Genomic DNA, 22,234 nt, shown 5'->3' with positions numbered 1-22,234 from the left:
CTTCTAGCTGAGATTGGAGCAGAAGGGTAAGGTGGGCTCCTCACACTGCGCAGCTCAGTTCTTATATGTGTTGACACAAAGGGTGCTAAGGTGGTGGAAAGCAAAACAAAGCAGGCAATTGCTGTCAGTACAGGCTGTCTAAGCTGGTGTGACCTACTGCATTGTAAAGTGAGGGGAAGTACCTTATTCCTTGTAAAGTATTTTCACTTCTGTTCATCCAGTGTTCATCAAGGTGTTGGAAGGAACGCAGCACATGTTCCTTGACTCTTCTACAGCTTTTTAGTAATATCTTTCTCAGCGTAGGTGTTGCAGAAATTAAACCAATCTGGTTACGTTTTGTGGCATAGGAAGACAGGATAAGCAAGGTTTGCCACAGCAGTGGGTGTTAGAGAAGCTGCTGACAGAAAGCAGAAAAGATAACAGACAGAAGTCAAGTCAGCTTCCATTTAAATACCTTCAACCTCTTGATTCAGAGATACAGTGTGTAAATGGTGAATTGTTTGTCATGTTTTTGATACTCACTGCTTCTGGACAGACATTTGATCTCAGGGTATTCAGGTAACGTTTTAGTGTCTGCCCTTAGTTGGTGTAGCATGAATGATGTCTTCTGTGAATTCATTGGTAGAGAGGAGGAGGAATATTAGCAGAATTTTCTGTGTCTTTTTGGAATAATCTTTAGTGATGCTCTCTGGAAGAGAAAACCTTAGATTTCTGAGTCTGTGTGAAAACATTCAGAGATGAGGGACAGCCCAAAGAGGTGTTGGTTTCATACTGATAAGATCTGGTGTGTTACATGCTGACATGCATCATAAGAATGAGTAGCACCTGACACTTCTGGGCTCACTCCAGATATATAAATGCAGTCCACTTAAGGCCAGGTTGCCTTTGCTTGAGATTCTGACTGGTTGGAATAAATGGGAGTGAAATTTTGTTTATTTCATGTACATTTAATAACACACATTTCAATCCCCAAGGTGCTTCATCAAGTACCCTACTCTTCTCAGTCAGTTCCCCTGATTTCACATGAGGATGTACAGCTGTGATAAGCTGAACTGAATGTGAGGTCTCATAACTCTACAATTTAAACAGTAAGAAGCTTCCAGAAAGGCCAAATCAGTCACTGAAGACCTTCTTTTTAAGACAACCAGAGCAGTCCCAATACAAATCATGTTTTACCCATATTATTTCTGTGTCCGTGTTACAGAGACTTGGCACAAGCCCCAAATACATCTCATTTATATATACACGCTTGACATTAACTGGAAGGGGGAGACTGTGGAAGTGGAGAAAAGACTCATAAAACCTTTAATTCTTGCAATGGCACGTTGGCACTTTTGTGTGCCACAGCTCAGCTACTTGTTGTATAGAGAGAACTCAGCCTATAGGACTGTGTAGGATTTGCATCCTGTTTAGAGGGGAAAGCCAGCAGCAGAGTGCATGGAGAGTACATGCCTATGGTTTTTGAATTACACATTAAATGAGTGTTTGTTCCGCTGGGCTGGGTTTGTGCAGTTAGTATTCGTGGGTGCAAACTACAGACTGTGGAAGACTACAATATAAACATGAATGTGGATACACGTGGGTGTGGAAGACAGTCCAATGCATGTTCAAGTGTGCACCAGTGTGTCTGATGAACGTGTAACTTTAATTGTGTCTTTATGGATGGTTGTTGTTTGTTGTAATGCTAGAGTCTTAGAAATGTGTCCCTGTACATCTGTGATCATGTAAATGTGTGTGTATGCACAGATCTATATAAATGCCTGATGAGAAGTGCTCAGGGTTTCCAAGTAGGAGATAACACAGTGTACCAAAATCAGCGGGAAACTCCAGTGCATTCACATTCAGCCATCATTTTGTTCTAAGAAAATGGGGATTTTCCTTCATGAAAGAAGAGGCACAAGTGCAAAAGGGCTTTTGTGGCACTGACTGTGCAGCTGATTGTCAATCTGAGACGGAGGACTTTCCATACGTGCCTTTTTCTTTCACTTACCCTCACAGATGTGACCTCTGGAAAGAAAAGCTAATAAAGCCTTTTTCCCCCCACAGAGAAACACACATAAGAGCTTGGCAGAAACTGCCATTTCTTCAAAGTCATGTCTAACAATTTTTCCACCAGCACCAGCTCTTCCTTTTAGTCTCTGAAAAGAAGGCTTGCCAGTAAAAGTCCAGAAATAACTTCTCTCACTAGAACCCGTGTTTGCCAACAATAGCTAAGGAAAGGGAATCTATTTTTGTATCTGGATTGTAGTGTGAGATAGTTCTGGTGGCCTAATCTAATTGTGGTTTAGGATGTTGTAATCTCTGTATTGAGGTATATGGGAGAAAAATAGTATGTGTGCCTCTTCTGAGAAAAGAATTAGGGTCAGTGCTAGCAGTAGGAGAAATTGAGATAATACCAGATAGTCTCTGTTTGGCAGCCAAGGCCAAGTCTCACTGTCTCCAAGCAAGGTAAGCAGACCAGGCTTCTGAAGAGTACTTGGATTCAGCCACGAGTCCACATTATTAGGCAAGTCCATGGTAGTATAGCAGATCCAAAGTGAAAACACACGTTAGTAATTCAGGGTGATGTTTGTGGGATCAAACAGCTCAGAAACCACTTGGCAGGTCCACAGTGACAAGGTGATGCTGGGAAGTCAGTTCTGTGAGTCAGAGTCTCACCATAGGGTACACCATATACACACCATAGGGTGTGCTCAGGTAAAAGCATGTAAGCGTTGCTACAGGAGCTACAGACCTGCAGTTTTACAGCAGAGCCCTAAGCTGAAGTGGGGCTCTTAGAATAGGTAGAGGGTATGGGTAAAGGCCCCAGGCGGGTCTGGCTGAGGACCTTTATGGCCTGTTAGTGCTTTCAGAGCTCTGAAAGAATGATTCATTTCACCATCAGAGTATCATGTCTGGGTTGTCTCTGTTCTGTATCAGAACTGTGGAACAGCTGCTAAAAATAAACCTTAGAAAATCTATTCCAGACTTTATACGAGACCCTGTCTGTGTTGAGCAGGAGATCTGGGGTTCATTCAGACAAGTATCTGAAAACTTCACAACCAGCTGGGTGTACTCAACATGTGTGTTAGCTGTTCTGAGTTTTGTAACTTAAGCTATTAATTTAAGGCTTCTGTTCACTCTGACTAGCTAAGATCCTGACAGGGACTTTAATTCACAGGCATAAAGCTCTGACAGTCTCTGCTTCTAACTGCCATAATGGACAAACTTGATGGGCAAATGCGTTTGTTATTTTTCTTAGGAGACAAAAACTGATTCAGGTATTCAGTTGCTGTGATAATAGCTATTCTAATAGAAGCAGACGTCTCCTAGTGTTGTTTCTATCTCTTGCCAATCTTGAGCTTCACCACTCTCCTGAATGTGTAGCTTTTTAGTCCTTCTATTTACTGAAGGTCTGTAGTTGTACACTGCCTTTCTGAGAGAGCTCAGATTCCACTTGTCTGTCCCTAGTGGGCAGGATAGAAGGTACTCCCCTCCCATATGTTCAGGGGCACAACTGCATCTGCAGAGCTTTGAGGTTCTTTGTCAGAGAGTAGTGCTTGCTAGTTACTCTAGAAGCTGCAGGTGACCCAAAACACTGAGCAAGGGACTCCACACTCTCTACGAGTGTGGGATTGGCAGCACATCTGCCTGATAGAAGGTCTTTATCTCACAAGAAAAGAGAGAAGAGGGAAGCAACTGCTGCCGTGATCTCTGCAGCTGCCTGTCATCCTGCCTGAGAGTTTGATGTGGTGCTGTTGCTTCTTTACAGAAAAAGACGCAAGTTATTTTAAGACACTCTTATTATTTTTCTTATTTTTTGGAAATCTTAATCTTTTAAAATATGGCAGGATCTCGAATTAGATGCTTCAAACAATTTTGCTTCCAGCAGTGAGGGGTGAAGTGTAGGAGGTAAAGAGAACTGTGGGTTACCTCCCCATCTCTGCTGATGTCCTTCACTAGGTGCCCTTCACTAGGTCACTCCTCCTCTGATTCAACATCCCTGTTGGCAGCTTGCAGTACTGCTCTCCTATCTCCCAGAGGATATCCTGCGATTAATTGAGGGATGTATCTAAATCGCTTTAGCATGCAAGCCAAAAGTCATCGGGGACAAAGCTGTTACTAGGGCAGGAATAAAGGTCAGACCCTTGCTGACATGGTTGTCTTGATTAATTACTACACTAATCTCTATAACTCCTCTTCAGCAATATAATTTGGCCTCATCCCTTGCTTGTTTGTTGGTTGTTGTGGTTTTTTTTCCTTCCATTTTCTGCAACTTAGTGGTGAGAGAATTACTGAATAAACCCACATGGAAAATGCTACTTCTCTCTTTCCCACCTCTTGGCCAAACCTATGCCTCATTCCCCCTTAGTGTCCTGGGGGAATGTGTCTTAGTGTCCTGGGCAGCCTTAGCTGGTGGGGGCAACCAGCCCATGGCAGACAGTTGGAACTCTGTGATCTTTAAGGACCCTTCCAACCTAAGCTAAGAATCTATAATTCCACGATTCTTAGGGATTTGAGGAGTGATAGACAATTACTTGAATTACTAGGAACATGATGCATGGAACTGGCAAAATCAGTTCATTTGATACTATTTTCCTGCAGCTTTTTTTATGTAGGAAAGTACGAGGTCGGTGCAAGAAATCCTTAGCGTCCCTGTTCTCTGGGTGAAGTGTATTGAAGGGCTGAGCAGCCAACCATGGCTGAGGGCAGGAGGTGCTGGTAGTTTGAATTCTGCGACTAATACAGCTCTGGGGCTCATTGTTTTGGGACAAACACTTTTGAACACAGAGACTGTGCAGAGTCCATTAAGGATCACCAGCAGCATCAGAAGAAGATACAGAGGGGCTTGGAGAGGAGCAGAAGGCAGACTGAGTGAACGTGTGTAGTGAAGGGTAGTGAACCGAACCTGCTTTGGATGAACAAGAGGGAAGATTCCCTCCAGGTTACTGCCCAGTGGGAAATCAAAGAAATGAAGAAAATCACTCCGTGTTTCCTATTCAGCTCCTCATTCGGATCTGTTGTATTTTCCACTCCTCTGTGATTACGTCCGTGTCTCAGTCAGGTATTGTTTTCTGCTTGAGTTGGGAATGTTCCCTAAAGCTGTTCCGAGTGCGCAATACTCTCTCATTCTCTTTCCCAGGCCAATTTTGGAGTGAATTTTGGCAGATTACACAAGTGCAGAGTGTTTACTGTCCTGTCTTACATCATCATTTTCCCGTATCGTTTATTTTTCCTTTGACAGATTTTTAACACTGCCAGTCTAATATGCATCAGAGATTGTCGAGTATTACCATAATGCAGTGTATTGTGGGTAATCCCATGCAAATTGTTCTGTGGAAAGTCATGCTAAATTATCTTCTTGGGGGGAGAAAGAAAAAGGCTTTTGCTTTCATTTATTTTAACCGTTTGTTCTTTGGATTTCAGAGCAGCTGCCAGTGGCAATGATTTAGAACAGTTGTTTGACACTCGGCACCATGTGAGGCGATGCTCCTCCTCAAAAGACATGGTGCTAAATGCATGGCGTTGTGTACTGTGCTAGGTTTATTGTATACGTGTCTCCAGTGTTCACATTTAAAACGTTGGTAGGTTGTCTAAGGAAAAATCTGAGTGTATGTTGGGTTGGCACAGTGAAGGTAGGCATTGCCAATTTTTCCAGCTCCATTGTATGAACATATTGAGGAAATACCAGTTCTTGTGAGCCTGAAGTGCATCAGATGTCTCTTGGAAGAGGCAGATCTGATCATACACGCTCTTGTTTTCTTTTTTTCTTTATTATCAAGGTCATTTGCTTGTAAACTGGCTGCTTTGTTCTTTCTGAGGTCCATATTACTTCCCCAAACCGAGACAGTAATCCTCCTTCTGGATGGAACACTTGATTGTAGTAGAAATGATTGCAGTGTCACAAACAGAGGATTATCGTTTTAAGTGGAAATCATAAAAACAGGTTGAAAAAGACTTCTAAGAAAGAGGCAGCTTGTTCTTATGCAAATTTTCTCAGGTAGTACAGCTGCAAGATAAGAAGTCTTGAAAGCCTATAATCTGGAGTCAGCATCTTCTCTGTTAATACAGGTTTGCCTGCGTCACACTGTGAACGGTCAGTAGGTCTCCAAAGACTCAGAGAAACTTAGTTTATTCTTCTGAGGCCTACATGTCTTTCTCTTTCTGCATGATGCTCTGGAGGTTGAGGCATTACTCAGCTGCTGTGCATTTGCTTCTGGCTGGTCTCCTCTGAAAAAGACAAAGTGGAAATATTCATTGCAGAACAAGAGGAAATATAAGCTGCTTTTGTGTGAGTCACATCAGTTATCCCACTTGATAGAGATAGTTGCCTCCCCCTCACCCTACTTCTGTCTCTCTGATCTTGTTTCCCTTTCTTCAGTCTGTTCCTTACAGCCTTCAAACACCTGATTTCTTTTTCTCTTTCTTTCCAAAAGCACAGTAAGTGGAGAAGTTAAAGTAAGCCTTTGCTGGTGGGATTATAAGAGCAGTAAAGGCTTATAGGTGGTTTGAAGAAGTTTGTGTCTAATTGACACTCATCCTTGGTAAACAAGTCCAAACGTCTGAGCTCATGCTGCTGGTAGGTTCCTTGTGGGCAAGCAACAGGGGCTCATATCTGCTGTAATAATGTAGAATATTCAGTTTTGATCTCTGTTGTTTTTGTTTGCTGGTTCCTTTCTTTTGATACTAATCGTATTCTCAGCCAAAAGAGTGGTTTAAAAAAACCCCATCAGCCATCAGACTACTTGTACCAGCGGACATCTGGGTTGGCAATAAAGTGAGCCTTTGGACTCCGCAGACCTATAAATCCTGGTTAGCAGCTGGTGGCAACTGTTTCACCTGGAGGAACTTATCTTGATGTCTGTCATCTGGTTGTGTGGTCTGTATTCCCAAGACCCTTCACAGGATGTCCCTCCTAACCCAACCTTCTTGTAAAAAGATCATTCTTTCTCCCTGGGCCTTTTGGTAAAATACGTCTGTTAAGGTAACTTTCTGACATATTCAAGCTGCAAGAAGCATCCTGTATCAGAATAATTATGCTAACACCCATTAGAACACAGCCAACAAGCCCCTTCTGTGTACTCCCATCCTTCACCTTCAAAGGGAGCAGTTACCAGGCTGGATTCCTCACCAAACAGTGTGTCTCTTTCCTCTCTGATCTGAACTGGGCACGTATGCCTTTTGTGCTTTCCTGTGTATCCTTGGCTTGGGAAATCAATGGTTCCTTTGTTGCTTTAGAAGTGCTAATACAATGAATTCTGGAATTGTAGTTGCTTACTGTCACTGATCACTTGGAAGTGTGTTAGGTGGGGAAACCAGCTTTGGCAGCTGGCTGAAGATAACCAAAGAGAACTTGTGAAATGAAAAAAGATAGAAAATTGACATGAGGAATCCTTCATAATATAGGGGAAAAGGCGCAGTGTAAGGGGACAGCCATACAATATATGTGAAATTTGAGAAACGAGAAAGGAAGGCTCAGAGCTGCAGATGGCTCTGTGCCCTTACCTCTCACTCATGAGTCTCTTTATGAAGACGTGTTTAAAGTAAATGTTTAAGGAGACCAACAAAGAGAAGGTCTTGGGCTGATCTGTGAATATGTGCATGGCAATTTAACTGCAGGAGCTGGCGTGTGGCGTGGCCCAGTAAAGGGGACTGCCATCGGGTAGAAGTTTTGCTCTGGTGCCAATGGAAGCAGGAGTCAGAGGAAATGAGGGATTTAGTATAGAACAGACTTAGATCTGGAAAAAAGAAGCATGCTCCAAGGCATAATCAAAAGGCTCTGGAAGGAAACAGTGGACCCTCAGGACTGGAATAATAAGGAATTGTGAAGGCTGAGATTTGGATGCATGCTGGAGCTATTTATGCTGTCCTGGGGCCACAGGCATGTTGGCAGAGCTGGTAGGCAGCCAGGACAGGCACAGAGCAGAATGCTGTGGGACCACTCTGGCTGTTTTATGCAGGAAGACAATGTCTGCACGTTATCTGTCGGTGTTATTTTATATTCAACCAAGGCTACAACACACAGAATCAGGTAAACCTCAGGTTTTATTGCTGTAAGAGTTATAAGGGAACAAAGGAACTGAAGATTCAAACTGGTAAAATCATTAATAATGGCCAGTGGGGTAGATAGCAGACATCTCAAACATGCTAAACAATGTGCTCATTCTGATTCCTTATGTTTTAAAATTTACTCCAGAGGTTGAGAACCACCAAAAAAAGAAAAAACCTACGAGAAACACAAGGGCAGGGAAGCACAGTGACTGAGTTAATTGCCTTGATGGCATGAGTGAAGGGAGATGCAGTATACAAAGTTTGTCATTTGTTAAGACTCATATTTAAGTGAGCAGCATTGGTGGACATCCTAGTTAAGTCAGAACTAAGGAGAAGAGAGTTTCCCTCACCCAAAAGAAATCCCAAAGGGATTGGAGTTTTGGGGTGAGGCACAAAAGGGTCATTTGTATAGTGAAAATCTACTTAAAAGTCTGGAAAAATAGGTGGGATGTATTAATCATCACTGGGGTGGGAAGAAATGGATAGTAAGGTGACTCCAGCTACCACTCTGTTTTGGTCTGTATTTCTTTAATGACTGAGAAATGAGGAGAACAGTAAAATGCTAAGATTTACTGTTTGCAGCTGATATGAATTATACAGTAGGAAGGAGGACAGCAAGACTGTGGTTACGGGAATGGAAGATAAAATACAGACGGTGGCGGGGTAAAGCATGTTTGAAGGAATAGTTTAAAGCATTCAAACACATGGTTGGGTTCTGAATTAGCTCTGACTGTTCAGGAAAACATAAGTAGCGATTAGAAAGACAGCTCAATAAAGATATCTGTGCCATGTGCAGCAGCAACAATAAAGAAGAAAGTGAGTAAGATGCTTGTGTATGTGAGAAAATGTAGGCTTGGAAGATGCTATAATATCCCTATAGACGTGAATGGTAGTACCTCCTTTGGACTGCTTTGTCTGTTATGAGTTATTTTCTTTGTAAGGCAAAAGAGATAATGAAAGGGGGGGCTAGAGGAAGCACACAGTGGCCTGGAAGGCAGATTCGATATGGGAGAGTATTAGTGATACTTGAGCTATTGAGAGAGAAAGGGAAAGAGTGCAGAGAGCTCAGCAGTAACACTCAGCACTGTGCTGGGGAGAGGCTTCACAGTGATGTGGATATTTGGTGGCAGCATAGCAGGAAGCAAACTCGCCACCCCATTAAATTCCACTCCATGTAACGTTGCTATCAGGCCAACATGCAGCTTTGCCGGTCTGCTTGTGTCTGTAATGTGCTAGCATGGGAACAGAGCACCAGAGATCCTGTGGGGCAGACAGCTATCAGGCTGGAGCATGCTGTGATGTCTGGGTCATGCTGTGCTGGCTTCTTTCTAAATGCACTCTAGTGCCTAAATCATTATGTTGGTGCAAAAGTGATACCATGATCCATCATGGGGTCTTATTTTGTATGGGGAAGAAAAGCGTACTAGTGTTGCTGTGTCATTTTGGTCAATACATATTTTCATCACCTCTGGGATGGGCAGAATGGCATATGTTTTATCAGAGTAAGAGGGAAAGGCTTCAAAGCTTTCTATATTGCAGATTATAGTATAGTGAATTTCAAAATAAAATCTACTTTGTAATTTCCCAGTAACTATAAATACTTGCTCTGCTTTAAAGCCACACAGAAAAATAACAAGGTGTTGTGTAACATAGAACAATATGGAGGGCATTTCATGAAAAGATACAATTGGTTCTTTATATAACACATAATTAACCAGGAGAACCTGATAGTGAATGACATTATGGAGACAAATACTGTACTAAGAATGTTCAAAACAGGTTAGACGCTTTCTGAATAGCATCTGTATTTACGTTAGCCAGAATAAACATCATAAATCCTTTTGTTGCCAAGCATGTGGTGATCACCAGCCAGGATTAGGAAGTTATTTAACTCCCACGGTGAAATATGGCCAAATGAGTTAAACTCATAGCTGAAAATGCTTGGGTGGGCCTGGAGTCTGCTCACTTTTCTGTATGCTGAAGTTATTCATACAAGCAGAGAAGTGGAAGTAGAGAGGGAGGAAAAGTGATCCAGGGATTAAACTGCCAATTTAGGACTTGCAAAAATTCAACTTCTTGCTTTCCCAGACTGCTTTTATGAGCTAATTCATTTGACACAGACTCTCAGATGTACTTAGAGCTCCACCTCACATTTAATCTTCAGGCACCTCAGGCTATAACCTGGCTGTGACTTGTTCCAGGTTCCATAGAGTTCACACAGCAGAAGGTGTACGAGTGAGAGAAAGCCGTGGGTAGACTACAGATGAATGTTGAAGGCACAGTCAGATGGGGTAACAGCAGTTAACCTGTTGCCAGTACTGGAACCTGCATTAAAGACAGAAATGTTCTTGAACAAAGCACTTGGTTGTCACCAGTGTAAAGTAGTTTTCTTTTCTTACACTGCCCCAGAATCACTGTATGACCTTGAACAGTTTCCCCATTTCTTCTTCTTGTCTGCCAAGTAGGAGAGTTAATTATCTGGAGCACTATTTGTTTTCTTTCAAGAATTAGCACTTACTTTTTCTATTTATTTTCTGTTTTGTTGTTGTTGTTGTTTTTCCTGACAAACAAACAATGACAACAACAAAAACATACTGACAATTCCCACTACTTTTGTTCTTTGCCCTCTGGACCTTCTTTATGGCTCATCTACGTTGGTTTTGCTTTCTATTTTTGTCCATCTTTTATTCCTGATTCAGCCACTTTTCACAGTTATGCCCCACATAAATGTATGCATTGGTCCCAGTGATACCCAAGAAGTGATCTGGCAAAACTGGACCTTCTGGTACCATGTACTACCTTCCATCTCAGGAAGCAATGCGAAAGAGGTGCACCAGCATCCAGCAAGTATGGAAGCATTCCATACCCAACCACTACTGCTCTGTGTGAGTGTGCAGTCTCTGGGGGAGGGTGATGAGAATATATCCCCATCTTTATGCTTACTTTGGTTGGCTATGTATGCTATCTGAATAAGTAGAACTTGACAACCAGTTTTACCATTTGCTAAATCCTCAGTTCTCTTACAAACAGGCCTTTCAGGCCTCTTTCTGCTCTCTGATCTGCTTTCCTCCATCCCTTGAACAATCTAGCCTGTAGCATCTTTAGCCAGGGAAAGAGTCCGTTTGAATGACAAATCAATAACCCATCTTGTGACGAAACAAAGAAGTTTGCTCAGTCCCAGCTGAATCAGAGCATCAGCTAAATTCAGCAGATTTTCAGGGAGGGTTGACAGCAAGCTGGGCCTTGTTTCCTCACCTAGTAGCCAAAGTACTGAGGAAAGCGAGGATGGGCATTCATAACGAAGCACACCTCTCCAACAGTGAGATGGGGATTGAGGTTTCCATTAGTTTTTCTCTTGTTATCATTCCTCCACATCAGCATCCACTGACCTCAACCACCCCTCCCTCTTTCTCATCCTTTTATCTCTCCAGTCCTTTTATCTTCTGTCTTTAACTCAACCCCTCTCATCTTTCTAGAAATTCAAGCTACCCAATTTTTTTTCTCCATCTTCAGCCTTTTCTGCTTGCTTAATCCCTTTGAAATCTTTTGGCCCAAATTTCTATCCCCTAAACTTTGTCTGTTTAGAATGTCATACCTACTGCTTAGGGATCTCTGGGCCATGAGAAAAACTGGCTTGTTCCCTACTGTCCTCATCTCAATAGCTGGTTCCCCATTGTGCATCAGCATGTTTTCTTTCACAGGGGTTTAAAGGACACTATCTTTTGGGGCTGGCCCAGGCTAAAATTTCATCTGCAGGCACCAAATGTTTCATTCAGCTGTGTGGTTTGTCCTGTGCAGCCTCGAAGTAGTTTCTATTAGTATTCCAATGGAGAGCTCACTGATGGAATTAGTGGGAAACCAGACTGCCAATTTATTTATACCCAGCCTTAGGGCATAACCATTGTGCATGTGTAAAGCTGTTGAGATGCAGAGTATACTCTGCATGTGTGTGTGTATGTGTTGACTGGAAGTAAGTTTGCAGGGAAAAATATTGCCTCAAGGATTGAACAGTGCCCAAAAGTGACCGTACTGTGTGCCAAAGATCCCTTTTCTCTGAACGCAAGAGAAAAATGATGGCTCTGAAATCTGTTGTCTACTTGTGTTTATTAATATCTTTCAACTCCAGTTTAACTGCAGCTCTTGTTACCCTGGTGGAGAGAGAAAATTCTAATTTAACTTCTGGAGTCCTTCCACCTTCAACAATATCTGTGTTATGAAACTATCGCTGCCTTTGGCTTGTGGGGTTGTTTAAAGCATATGAGTAATGAATAACGAAGTTTTCCCATTACATTGTCTCTTAGCCTGTGATGTGTTTTTAGGTAAATTGAGAGACGTTGGAAGCATTTAGTTGTGAATATATAGTTGATGCATCAGTGCTGAATGCGAATGAACTCTTTTTCCGGTATAATTTCATCAACTTTCATTAGGAGAATTTTTATTGCCATTATCTTGGCCAAATGATAAATCACGGAATAGCTTTCTTATTTTTCCCCCTCCTTCCGTGTTTCCTATTACTGTGACACAGTGTCATTTAGGAGATGCAGATGAACACCTCACTGCCCTGTTATGATAAAAACAGTTTGGGCAGAGAACAAATGTACTGGTTTAACTAGACCAAGAGCTAATAGGTTGTGTTCATTTAATTCATCTGATTAGCCATGTTGAGTTCCTCTGGAATGTTTCTTCCCACCAAATCATATATACAGATACATCCAGATATTAGAGCATGGTGATGTCTCTCACCATACTGTCTGCTGTGGTATGAAAAAATGAGAAGAGATTAGCAAATAATGTCTAGTTCCATTATTCTTTATAACAGCCAGGAAACTATAAACCTGTTATCCTTTAACATTATGTCTTCAAAAGACATGCATGAGGGGGCCCAGGGGACCAGTGGGCATATTTGTATTGCGCAGCAATGTGTGTATTGAGCCAATGCTGATCCAGACTGGCACTTTCATGTTATGAAAAGCAGAAACTATGCAAAGATATGAGCTGATCATCAAAGAAGAATACCTTTGTTAGCATATCCATGAGGCTAAACTAATTAAGACTGATGATCTTGTCTGCAGCTTTCTGGTACAGTTTTCTGATTCAGACTTTGCTTAGATTTTGCTGGCTTGGAAGACTGCACTGCACTCCGCTTCTCATACAGATGCCTCCAGAGGAGGATGGAGCCATGTAGGATTGTGATGGGGAAAGATAGGGTCTCTGAGAGTTCAGGACATTGCAGAGGACCTGATGGCAGGTAGAACAGCTTCCTCCTGCATGGTAGTGGCAAACGGGTTATATATTGTCACTGTGAGTAGAAACAATCCAGCTTGACTGCTGTGGAGCTTCTTAACCAAAATCAAAAGTTCACCACTTCTCTTTCTTTATCTCTTGTAGAATTTCAAGAATTTCAAGCAAGGCAGGAGGGGCTGGTTTCTACCCAGAGCACCAGCTCTTGGCACTGCTGGCAGATATCATTAATGCTGTTAGTTTGATGCATCAGTTCTGTCAGCATCTTCACTTTAATGGTAGTCACCAATGCAGCTCCAGCTCCTGCCTCTGCTGAGAGCTGAGGAAGAAGAGGGAGAGCATTGTCTGAGTTGGAAAATAAAAGACTGCCTGTGTTTGAAGTGAATTAAATGTGTTAACTTGTAATGTTCTAGCTGAGGTTTCCAGCTGTTATTCCCGAGCTGTCTGTTCTCGAAGCAATATGGGTCCATCATAAAGCAGCTAACTTCAGAGCATGAGCACTTACTGTCTGAGGCTTCTCAGGTGTATTATACTTTTATTATTATTATTTCTCTGTTCATAGTTTCCTAAGGCCTCTTCATATCCTGAATAAAACCCTGGGGAATTGTAAGCCCACAGGCTGAGTTTTAGCACTGTCACTATTCGCATCTCCTGGATTGATAGGTATTTAGTGTGCTGCCTGGATCCTGGAAACAGGACCCTAAGATACACCCCAGGGAAAGCCCCAAGATGTTCCTTGTATTTTTTACCCCTGAGAGAATAATTCCTTTGCTGTGGAAGTGACTTATTTTTGCTCAGAAATGTCACCATTTCCACCTGCCAATTGTAACTGCCACACTAAAATGTCTTCTGAAGTAAAATAATGGAAGTGAGGAATCTATGTAGAGCTGCTAGGCCCTCGTTGTTTTGTATTAATGACCATTGGTTCCTCTAAGCCTCTTCATCTATTTTCTTCCCATTATTAATAATTACTATAGTTCATTGCACCTGGCTCTTACTTAGCAAAGCTTGCAGTGATTAGGATGGGAGAAGAAATGGTGTTAGAGATTTGCTGACTGCTTTAAAGATATTTAAGAGACTTTCTGAGAGCAGAAGTCAGATCTCCAGAGTCCTTTGTCTACGCCTGGCAGGGAGGCTCTGTTTTCTCATATTGTTTGTGTGCTCTTCTAGGCACGTCCTCTGCTTATCTAGCTGTCCAACCACTCAGTATATGTACAAGCTCAAAATAATGCATTATTTGTTCATTATTCATTATTATAATTACCTATTCATATTTATTCATATAGTTTGAGAAAACAAGCAGAATTTCAATGTGGTTACTATAGGAAAATGTGTTTGTTATCAGATAGGGCTGCTTTATTGTTAGATTTTATTTGTACATGCTGGACTTGCTGGAGTTGAAGTGAAGGCATTCGCCTTGTAAGACATTTTGTGGCCTCTAACAAACATGAACCAAAAAAAAGCATTACAAGGGAGCTGTAGATGGTCACTTGGGAAGCCTCTTTTTTCCATCCACCTCCATGCTGTTGGCTCCCAATTTCTCTCAGCTGTGCAGAAGATCCTAGAGAAATTATAAGTGCAACCTTACATAGGAAACATAAACAAATTAAAGAAGGCAAAACAAAACTAACTACTAAGAAACAGGAGACTGGAGCTCAGCCCCCTGTTATCAGTTACTGGTATATTATATATATATAATATATAATATATATAATATATGGGCTCTGTTACCTGTAAGATGTGCAGTAACAAACACCGAGTGAAGGGTCAAGAGCAGGCCATGCTGGTGTGGAGCACACACTGTGCTTGTGGCTGGTGCCAGGGCTGTGAGCACGGACTTATGGCAGTTGCTAAGGAAACAGTCTTGGAAATGGGATTGGAGTTCTTGTCAGAAGGTTGGCTGCAGAAATGGTTTGTGCTTCAAAAGCACACGGGGCTGATACTGACAAAGGCTGCAATTGTTCAGCAATTGATTCAACCCCTGGTGTGATAGCATTAAGGAGTAACACATGATGTGATCACTAAATGCCAAAGATGAGGGATTTTGCAGTTTCTTTGGGTTATTTTCGGTGACTCTTTTGTGGTTTTGGAGGTTTTTTTTGGTCTCTTGCCATCTCACTGCTTGTGAGAAACTACCAGTAATTACACCGGATTACTCCTATGTAGGCCCTTGATGTGTTACTTTTTTGTTGGGTCTTTATTTTTTTAAGTAGTGAAAAAGCATGCACAGACAATTCAAAGTCAGGGCTCTTCCATGTGAGGATCCACAGCTTGAAGGAGTCCTCTTGGAAAGGTGATGTTGATAATCCCAGTCCTGTTTTTGCATTTCTTTGCCTGCACGTCCCTACTAGAGACATAGGCTTTTAATACACTGAGAAATTCCTCAGAGTTATTTGTTATTTTGCAATTACTTTGTAATTGATTTTCTTAAAAAGCAATTCATAACTTGTTAAAGATGTTCCCTCCTTCCCCTCTTCACTGTTTTTTCTCTAATCTCTGCCACTGTCCAGTATTTACAGTCATAAAACCTATTTGTTTCCCATTGCTTAGGGAGATGACGCTTCTAGAGAGAGAAAAAAGATGAGACCTAATGATTTGTAAGAGTGTATTTAGTCAGATCCTCTTGGGGTATGAGTCTAATTTGTACAGTGACAACTTCAGTGTAAGTAACCAGAGCAGTTACACTACTTGCCTCTGTTGCCTCTGTAAAATAGAAGCTATTTTAGAATAGATCCTGTAGAACAAATGCTATCATTGAATTCATGATTGACTGTATGGGAACCTGAATGAGGTGATACTGTAATACTAAGAGCTGTCCTTCTGAAAAACAGTCTCCCAACACCTGCGCTTTGTACACTCAGCAATGAAACTTCCTCCTTTTTTCCACCAGGGCCTGCAGCTGGGAACTCAAGAGCTGGAGGAGATGGGAAGCAAGTTTTGCCTTGCTCTGCTCATTCTGCACCTCAAATCCTTGCCCTGCAGCAAGAAGGTGATGGCTCAGGCAGCGCTACTCCTAGATCTGGAGGAAGAGATAACAATAACAGACCGGGCACAAAGGTCAGTGACAGTTTCCTTACAAATTTCATTTTCCTCTCAAAATATTACTTGAGCATATGGATGGCACTGTCTCAGTGAATTCATCAACAGGAAACTGAAGTTTCAGGTGATACTCTGTCCACCTCAGATCTCCTCTGTGGAGTCAATCTCCTACAGGGAAGATGTTCTCTAGGTGAAGGACTTTGATGGTATGATTTAGAAGCAGTATGCCTGATTCTGCAAGGATTCGCACAGTCATTCCTCTTTTCCTCACAGCATTGTATCCTACAGACATATGAAGCATAGGTTTGTGATTTTTGGTGCGTGTGATGAAGTCATTATCCAAACAACCATATGGGAGGTGTTTTTTCCTAATTGCAAAATTCATTTCTTAGCTTCCTGTGTTCAATGGGATGTATGCAAGTGAGGTTGCCTCATATGTGGGGAATTTGGCCTGGGTAAAGGTCAGAATATGGGGTGCTTCAGCTGTGATGAAGCAGAAATGTATGTGCTCTTTCTAAACCATGCTATTCCTAGTTCTACATGCAAGCACTTACTCTTGCAATATTGTTTTTCCAAGACAAATGGAGGAAAAAATAACTGAGTGATGTGATATGATTTGAAGTTCCCAGTGGGTTTGTTATCAAAGAGTGCTTCCAGCTTCATCAATGAAAAGCCAATTTTTTCTGTTGCAGAAATGCCCCCATAATTTACAGCAAACTTCCAGTCTTCCCCCTGCAGGAATACTTAACTGACATTCGCACCACCTGTTCCTCATGCCTGAAACCATTCTTACAAGCTTGTTCGTGGTTTTTAATGTTTATGGGGAACAATGAAAAAAAGAGAACTAAAATATAGAGACATTCCTTTTGTATAGCTGTGCTCACTTGTACATATGAACACATAAATGAAGCAATTAACATGTATCCTAAATGGTTTCAGTACTGGGGACAGCCATCCGAGAAATCGTTGGTGTCTCATTAGAGAGAGCTACTGAAGCCTGGCCAGGTGGATGAATTTGAGATATAAATCAGATTTTCCAATTCTGAATTAGAGCTGGAGGAGTTTTTGCATGAAAGTAACTTCAGGGAAGGAAAATATTGAACTCTGACTTGTCCCAGACACTGAAAATAAGTTGGTCATACCAACTCCATGAGCACTTTCTCTCATTTGTGTGGTTTTCCATTACCTTTTTCTTTGGTTGGTTTCATGTTAGTGAGCATTCATTTCATTTTTCCTGATGTTGTGTGGGCGATGAACCTTTACCAATATAGCAGCTCTCTAATGACAAATACTTTTAAAGAAGTTAAGAATTAAAGAAAAATCCCTTACCTTGTACAGCTCCCATGCCATTCCATATCTGTTTGTGGTGGTCAAAAGCAAAGCGCTCTGTCCCTTCAAGGTTCTGTGTCATCTGGGGATGGGATGTCACTGCTGAAGGCAGTGTGATGGTTACTTGTTCATTTTCACTCCAGTGGGTGGAATTGCAGATTTATGGAGTTCTGATGGGTTAGGTGCAATTAGATGGCATTTGTAGTACAAGTAAACATTACATTGTTTGCTCCTGTCTAAAGATTTGCCATATTACAGGAGCTTTTTGCAAAAGATCAGGAAAAGGGAGATGTGGGGACCAAGGGGCTTGGCTTGTAAGTGTATTCTATTTTATGATAAATAATTCATTGAAAAGGATTGTGCAGCTTATTGATTCTGATTCAGAAAATTAATATTTTGCTTCTGGGTTTCTTTGAGTCTCGCCAAGAGAACTGCATAATTTGATTTTAGAGGGAATAAGAGGCCTAAAGCAACCAAAGGAAGAATGCAGAATAAAGAGAGCACACTGCTATGGGCAGGAGAGCAGCTGTATCCAGGCCTCTCCCCCAGCTCAGACTTTGAAATAAAATAATGCATAGACTATGAAATAAAAAACTGATTATCCATCAGAACTGGAGGTTGCAGTGTGGGGTTCCACTCAGTCTAATCTTACTCTGTAAAGATGAAATCCAGTCTTTTTCCATTTAGGTAGCACAGGGAGCTCAGCAGAGTCTTTCTGCTTACTGGTGGTGTGTCACTACATCAATGGTAATTATAGTCTACTTTTGCCAAGACTAGAGCTGTCTTTCATGGTTTAAGGAGCAGGAAGTGTTTATAGCTTAGAACCAGTGCTGTTGTCTTCTGTAGTTACCACAAAAAACACTTGAACACTTTCTATGCTTTCCTCTTGTGAGGATGGAAATAACCCAAATTATTTTTGTACCTTTGCCAAAGCAGAGTTGAACTCGGGGCCTGCAGGTGCTACACAGGAGCGACCTAAATGGTTACACTGTGGGATGTCTTTCTTGTGTGCTTTACACTGTGAGCAGAGGTGGTTTAAACACCTTGCAGGCAATCCCTTTTCCAGACCTCTGTACTGTGTAATGAATAGTGGGTGTTTAAGTGGGAGCCAATGGGTCTGACTGCAGCTTAAGTTTGTTTTTGGTAGAGCGTGTTGCAGAAGACTGTCTTGACTGACTTTCTCACCTAGAGAAAGATACACATATGGATGTTTCCTATCAGAGCAGGATTAACAGTGTCAGAAGAAAACGATGACTGTCACTCGACCTTGATGAAAATACGATCTTTATTTAGTTGATAAGGTTCTATTTTGCAGAAAACATGCTGAAATTGCTCTGACCACTCCAGCTGTGATCAGTGAGATTAATTGCACAGTGCTTATGTTCAATACATCTATCTAATTTTCTAAATGTGCATTTCTGAGTGCCCGTCTCTATAGTACTCCGGGTGACAGGTCAAGCCATGGAAAGAGAAGTTAATCCAGTACTGGACAGATCTGACTTCCAGGTGATATGTCTCATGGCAAAGGTACATAGATCACAAGCCAGAGGTCTTTTATGTTACGAAACTCCTACGGTTCATGTTCTGCGTTTGTGTCTTTTTTTTTGTCATGGTGTCTGGTGTGCGTGGCATTGACTTGGCATCTCAGCATCTCCCTCCAACAGCGAACATTTTCACCTGTCAACGTTTATAACTGGATGTGTCTTTTAATTTTCCTCTTAGAGCTCTCTCTGCTCAGGGCATTTTGCAGCCTTACTTTTCCGCTACTGCTGTGAGGAGGATGAAGGAGCAGGCTGGACACTGGCTACTTCTCTAGAATAAACTATTTGCTCTGTCAGAGTCAGTGAGCGGTAGATCGAAGCAAGGTAATAGCTACTGGGGAAATGACTGGTCTAATGGAGGCATCTTGTGTGAATGGGGGATTTCTCCCACCTGATTTCATAGTGTTCAGTGTACAGTCTCCAGTGAGCCGAAGAAAGGTGTGCTAAACCTTTAGTGGTCCTAACAAAATGTATTTTGGAACACAGGCAAGAATTCCTTCTTGACCTCAGTCTAGCACATACAGTATATGAAGTCATTCAGGAGCATTAACTGTGTAGTAAGTTCCCAGCAGAGGCAGGGTAACAAAGTAGCTATATCTGAAAATAAGCAAAAAGGGAGTTGAATTTTTGTCTCTGGGGCTACATTACTAATAGAACAGTAGAGTATTTCCCCCAGAACCTGGAAATCCTTGGAGAACATGAAATTCACATAACAACTCTTCATCTCTGGTTCTCTAAGGGCAGCTGTCTTAAAGACCAACAGGTAACTACTGAGATTATTGCCATGAGATGCAGTGAGATCATAGGATTCTGGTTTACCTGAAAGTGCTTGACTGTGTGGAAATAGTTTAACTCTGAAATCTCTACAGTACACTGCAAGTTCCTTACTCAGATATTCTCTCTCCACAAAAACCTCCTATTTACTTCCTACTCAATGCTCTACTCAATGCTGTACCTTTCTAAAACTGGGGAAAGTCTAGTAAGGGGACTTTTGTTTTAGCTCTGTTTAAATGGTATGTAAATGATGTGCTAGCAGAGTCCTGGAACCAGTACTCCAAAGGTTGTTGGTACCTAATATATTGCTTCCCATGATTATTAGTTGAAGACAAATACAAGTGATTCTTTAAATGTTTCCAAAAAGAATATCATCCAGAGAACATCCTGCAAACTTCAGAAGCATAGATGCATCTGGGGATGGAACAAACTCTTGATCATCCTAATACAATTCTCATAACTGCCTGTCTAGTGGTTAAATTGTTCCAGGTATCAGCCAGCTTTTAGTTAGCATCCTGTGCCCCTGGGGCATTTCTCCTTAACTCTCACACTTGTTTAGGTGCCGTCACCCTCATATTGCACAAGACCTACTAAAGAACTTAGTAGTTTGTGGGTTTTTCTTTTCAGAAACTTTTTATAGGTGTTTTTCTGCATCAAAAGGCTATTCCTCTACCAGCAGGCCAGTTTTAAGGACCATTCTGCCAAGTCAAATGTCAAATATGTGGAGGGTTAACTGCATTTTGCAGCCATCTTCTGAAAAACAAGGTAATGTATCAGTTGATTGTAGAGGCATTTTACTCTCTTATCTCACAAAGATACAGTGCTGTAGATGTTGGCTTCACAACTCTGCTTTTGCTCAAGAAGAGCCACTAATTCTTGTATTTCCAGCCATGTCTTGCAGTCAGTTCAGGCATTCGGAAGCTGTCTTCTGGGAAAACAAAATGACAGCATGTACTTCAGACATCATGTTTTTTGATAATAAGTTTCATGCCTCATTTGCTATGAAACAATTGGGTTTTAAGTCAGTGCTGCCCAGGTAACTTCACATTTTTCATGACCACAAAGAGGATGAGAAGTGACTGCTCACTAAGAGCAGGTTTCAGAAAGCATTACCTTGTTAAGGGTGTTTTCCCCTTTTTCCTCATGTTTTGAACGGATGGCACTTCTGTTCATTCTCTTTTTGCATTTGTGCCTTTGAGTGTTTTGCAAACACTGCAGCAGTTGTAGCCCTTTGTTTGGGAGGTGTTTCTTACATACTGAGGCAGACCCTTGCAAAGTCATTAAGTGTTTTCTGCTGACTCAGATATTATTCATCTCTTGTGTTTCTTTATCATTTCTTATGTTTCTTGAACAGAGATAAATTTCTCTCCTCCCCAGATGGTAAATATACCTTACTGTGATATTAATCAGAAGCAGAATGTTTAATCACTACCATGGCCCTTTGTCCAGGTGCAATCTATTCATCTTCCATACAGTGAGCAGTTAAAATGGTCAGTGAGTGGATGGCAAATCCAATAATATACAAGAAGGATTTGTAGATCATTTGGAACTGTGCTTGCTCTTCTCCTATACTTCATTGATGCACCATCACAATCCTAGATAGTATTGAACTGTTGGATTTCCCATCTCTTCTCTGTAATGCATCCTCACCTGATTATGGCTGTGCAAGCAATTCTGCTCATCTTTTAAGCTATGTGGCCAAAATGCCATTCAGATCAAAATAGAGTGAAGCAGACCCAAAGGTGGGAAGTTCAAAGAGCAAAAGAACAAAGAAGGAACGAGGCGTGTTGGTTTCAATTCATGCATCTTTAACACATATTTAAACAGCAGAATTACGACATGATAGTTCTGTGCAGTGATGGCAAATGGCTCCCTTGCTTCCTGGTTTGTGTCTTCCTCTGCTTACAGGTGAATGTGGGTTTCATTTGTTGTTACAGTTTTTTGTTTGTTCGTTTAAATTATATGAACTGGAACTAATTTTGGCTGAAGTGTTTGAGTGCAAGACAGTGCTTCACCCTCCCAAATGCCCCATCTCCTCATGGTTCCAACAGGCTGAGTACCTGATCCACTGGGGCAGTCTGTACGGTTGGACTCTGGGGAGTCCTCTGACACATGCATGGAGATGAAAGGGCTCTTTCATCATTTTGTGAATCTAATTCCCTGGAAAACATCAGCAGGAATCATCTGGTAGTTTTGATTCAGATTTCTGTTTGATTGAACGTTCATTTTTCTTTAAGTAAAGATTTGGAACATTTTTAACCTTGATCATCTGTAGACAT

The 22,234-nt window shown here is 41.6% G+C and overlaps 1 protein-coding gene and 1 long non-coding RNA gene across 2 annotated transcripts in view; one reads left to right on the top strand and one right to left on the bottom strand.

Moving 5' to 3' along the window:
- Positions 1 to 22,234, top strand: part of LOC146755793 (cytosolic carboxypeptidase 4-like) — a 104,557-nt gene that overhangs the window by 64,823 nt on the left and 17,500 nt on the right. Inside the window, exon 5 of the mRNA XM_085525282.1 lies at positions 16,163 to 16,329. Within this exon, the coding sequence (XP_085381408.1) occupies positions 16,163 to 16,329 (167 nt within the window). The remainder of the gene's footprint in view (positions 1 to 16,162; positions 16,330 to 22,234) is intronic.
- Positions 11,374 to 16,052, bottom strand: LOC146755794 (uncharacterized). Its single transcript, XR_014937913.1, has 3 exons — positions 15,004 to 16,052; positions 14,742 to 14,833; positions 11,374 to 13,591 (listed from the first exon to the last, which is right to left on the bottom strand). It is a non-coding gene; the product is annotated as an uncharacterized LOC146755794 (long non-coding RNA).

Source organism: Coturnix japonica, chromosome 30 (assembly GCF_054131305.1).
Source record: "Coturnix japonica strain WE chromosome 30, WE-NBRP24, whole genome shotgun sequence".
Taxonomy (NCBI): Eukaryota; Metazoa; Chordata; class Aves; order Galliformes; family Phasianidae; genus Coturnix; species Coturnix japonica.
Note: the sequence above shows the minus strand (reverse complement) of the source record. Positions and strands in the feature narration are given on the sequence as shown.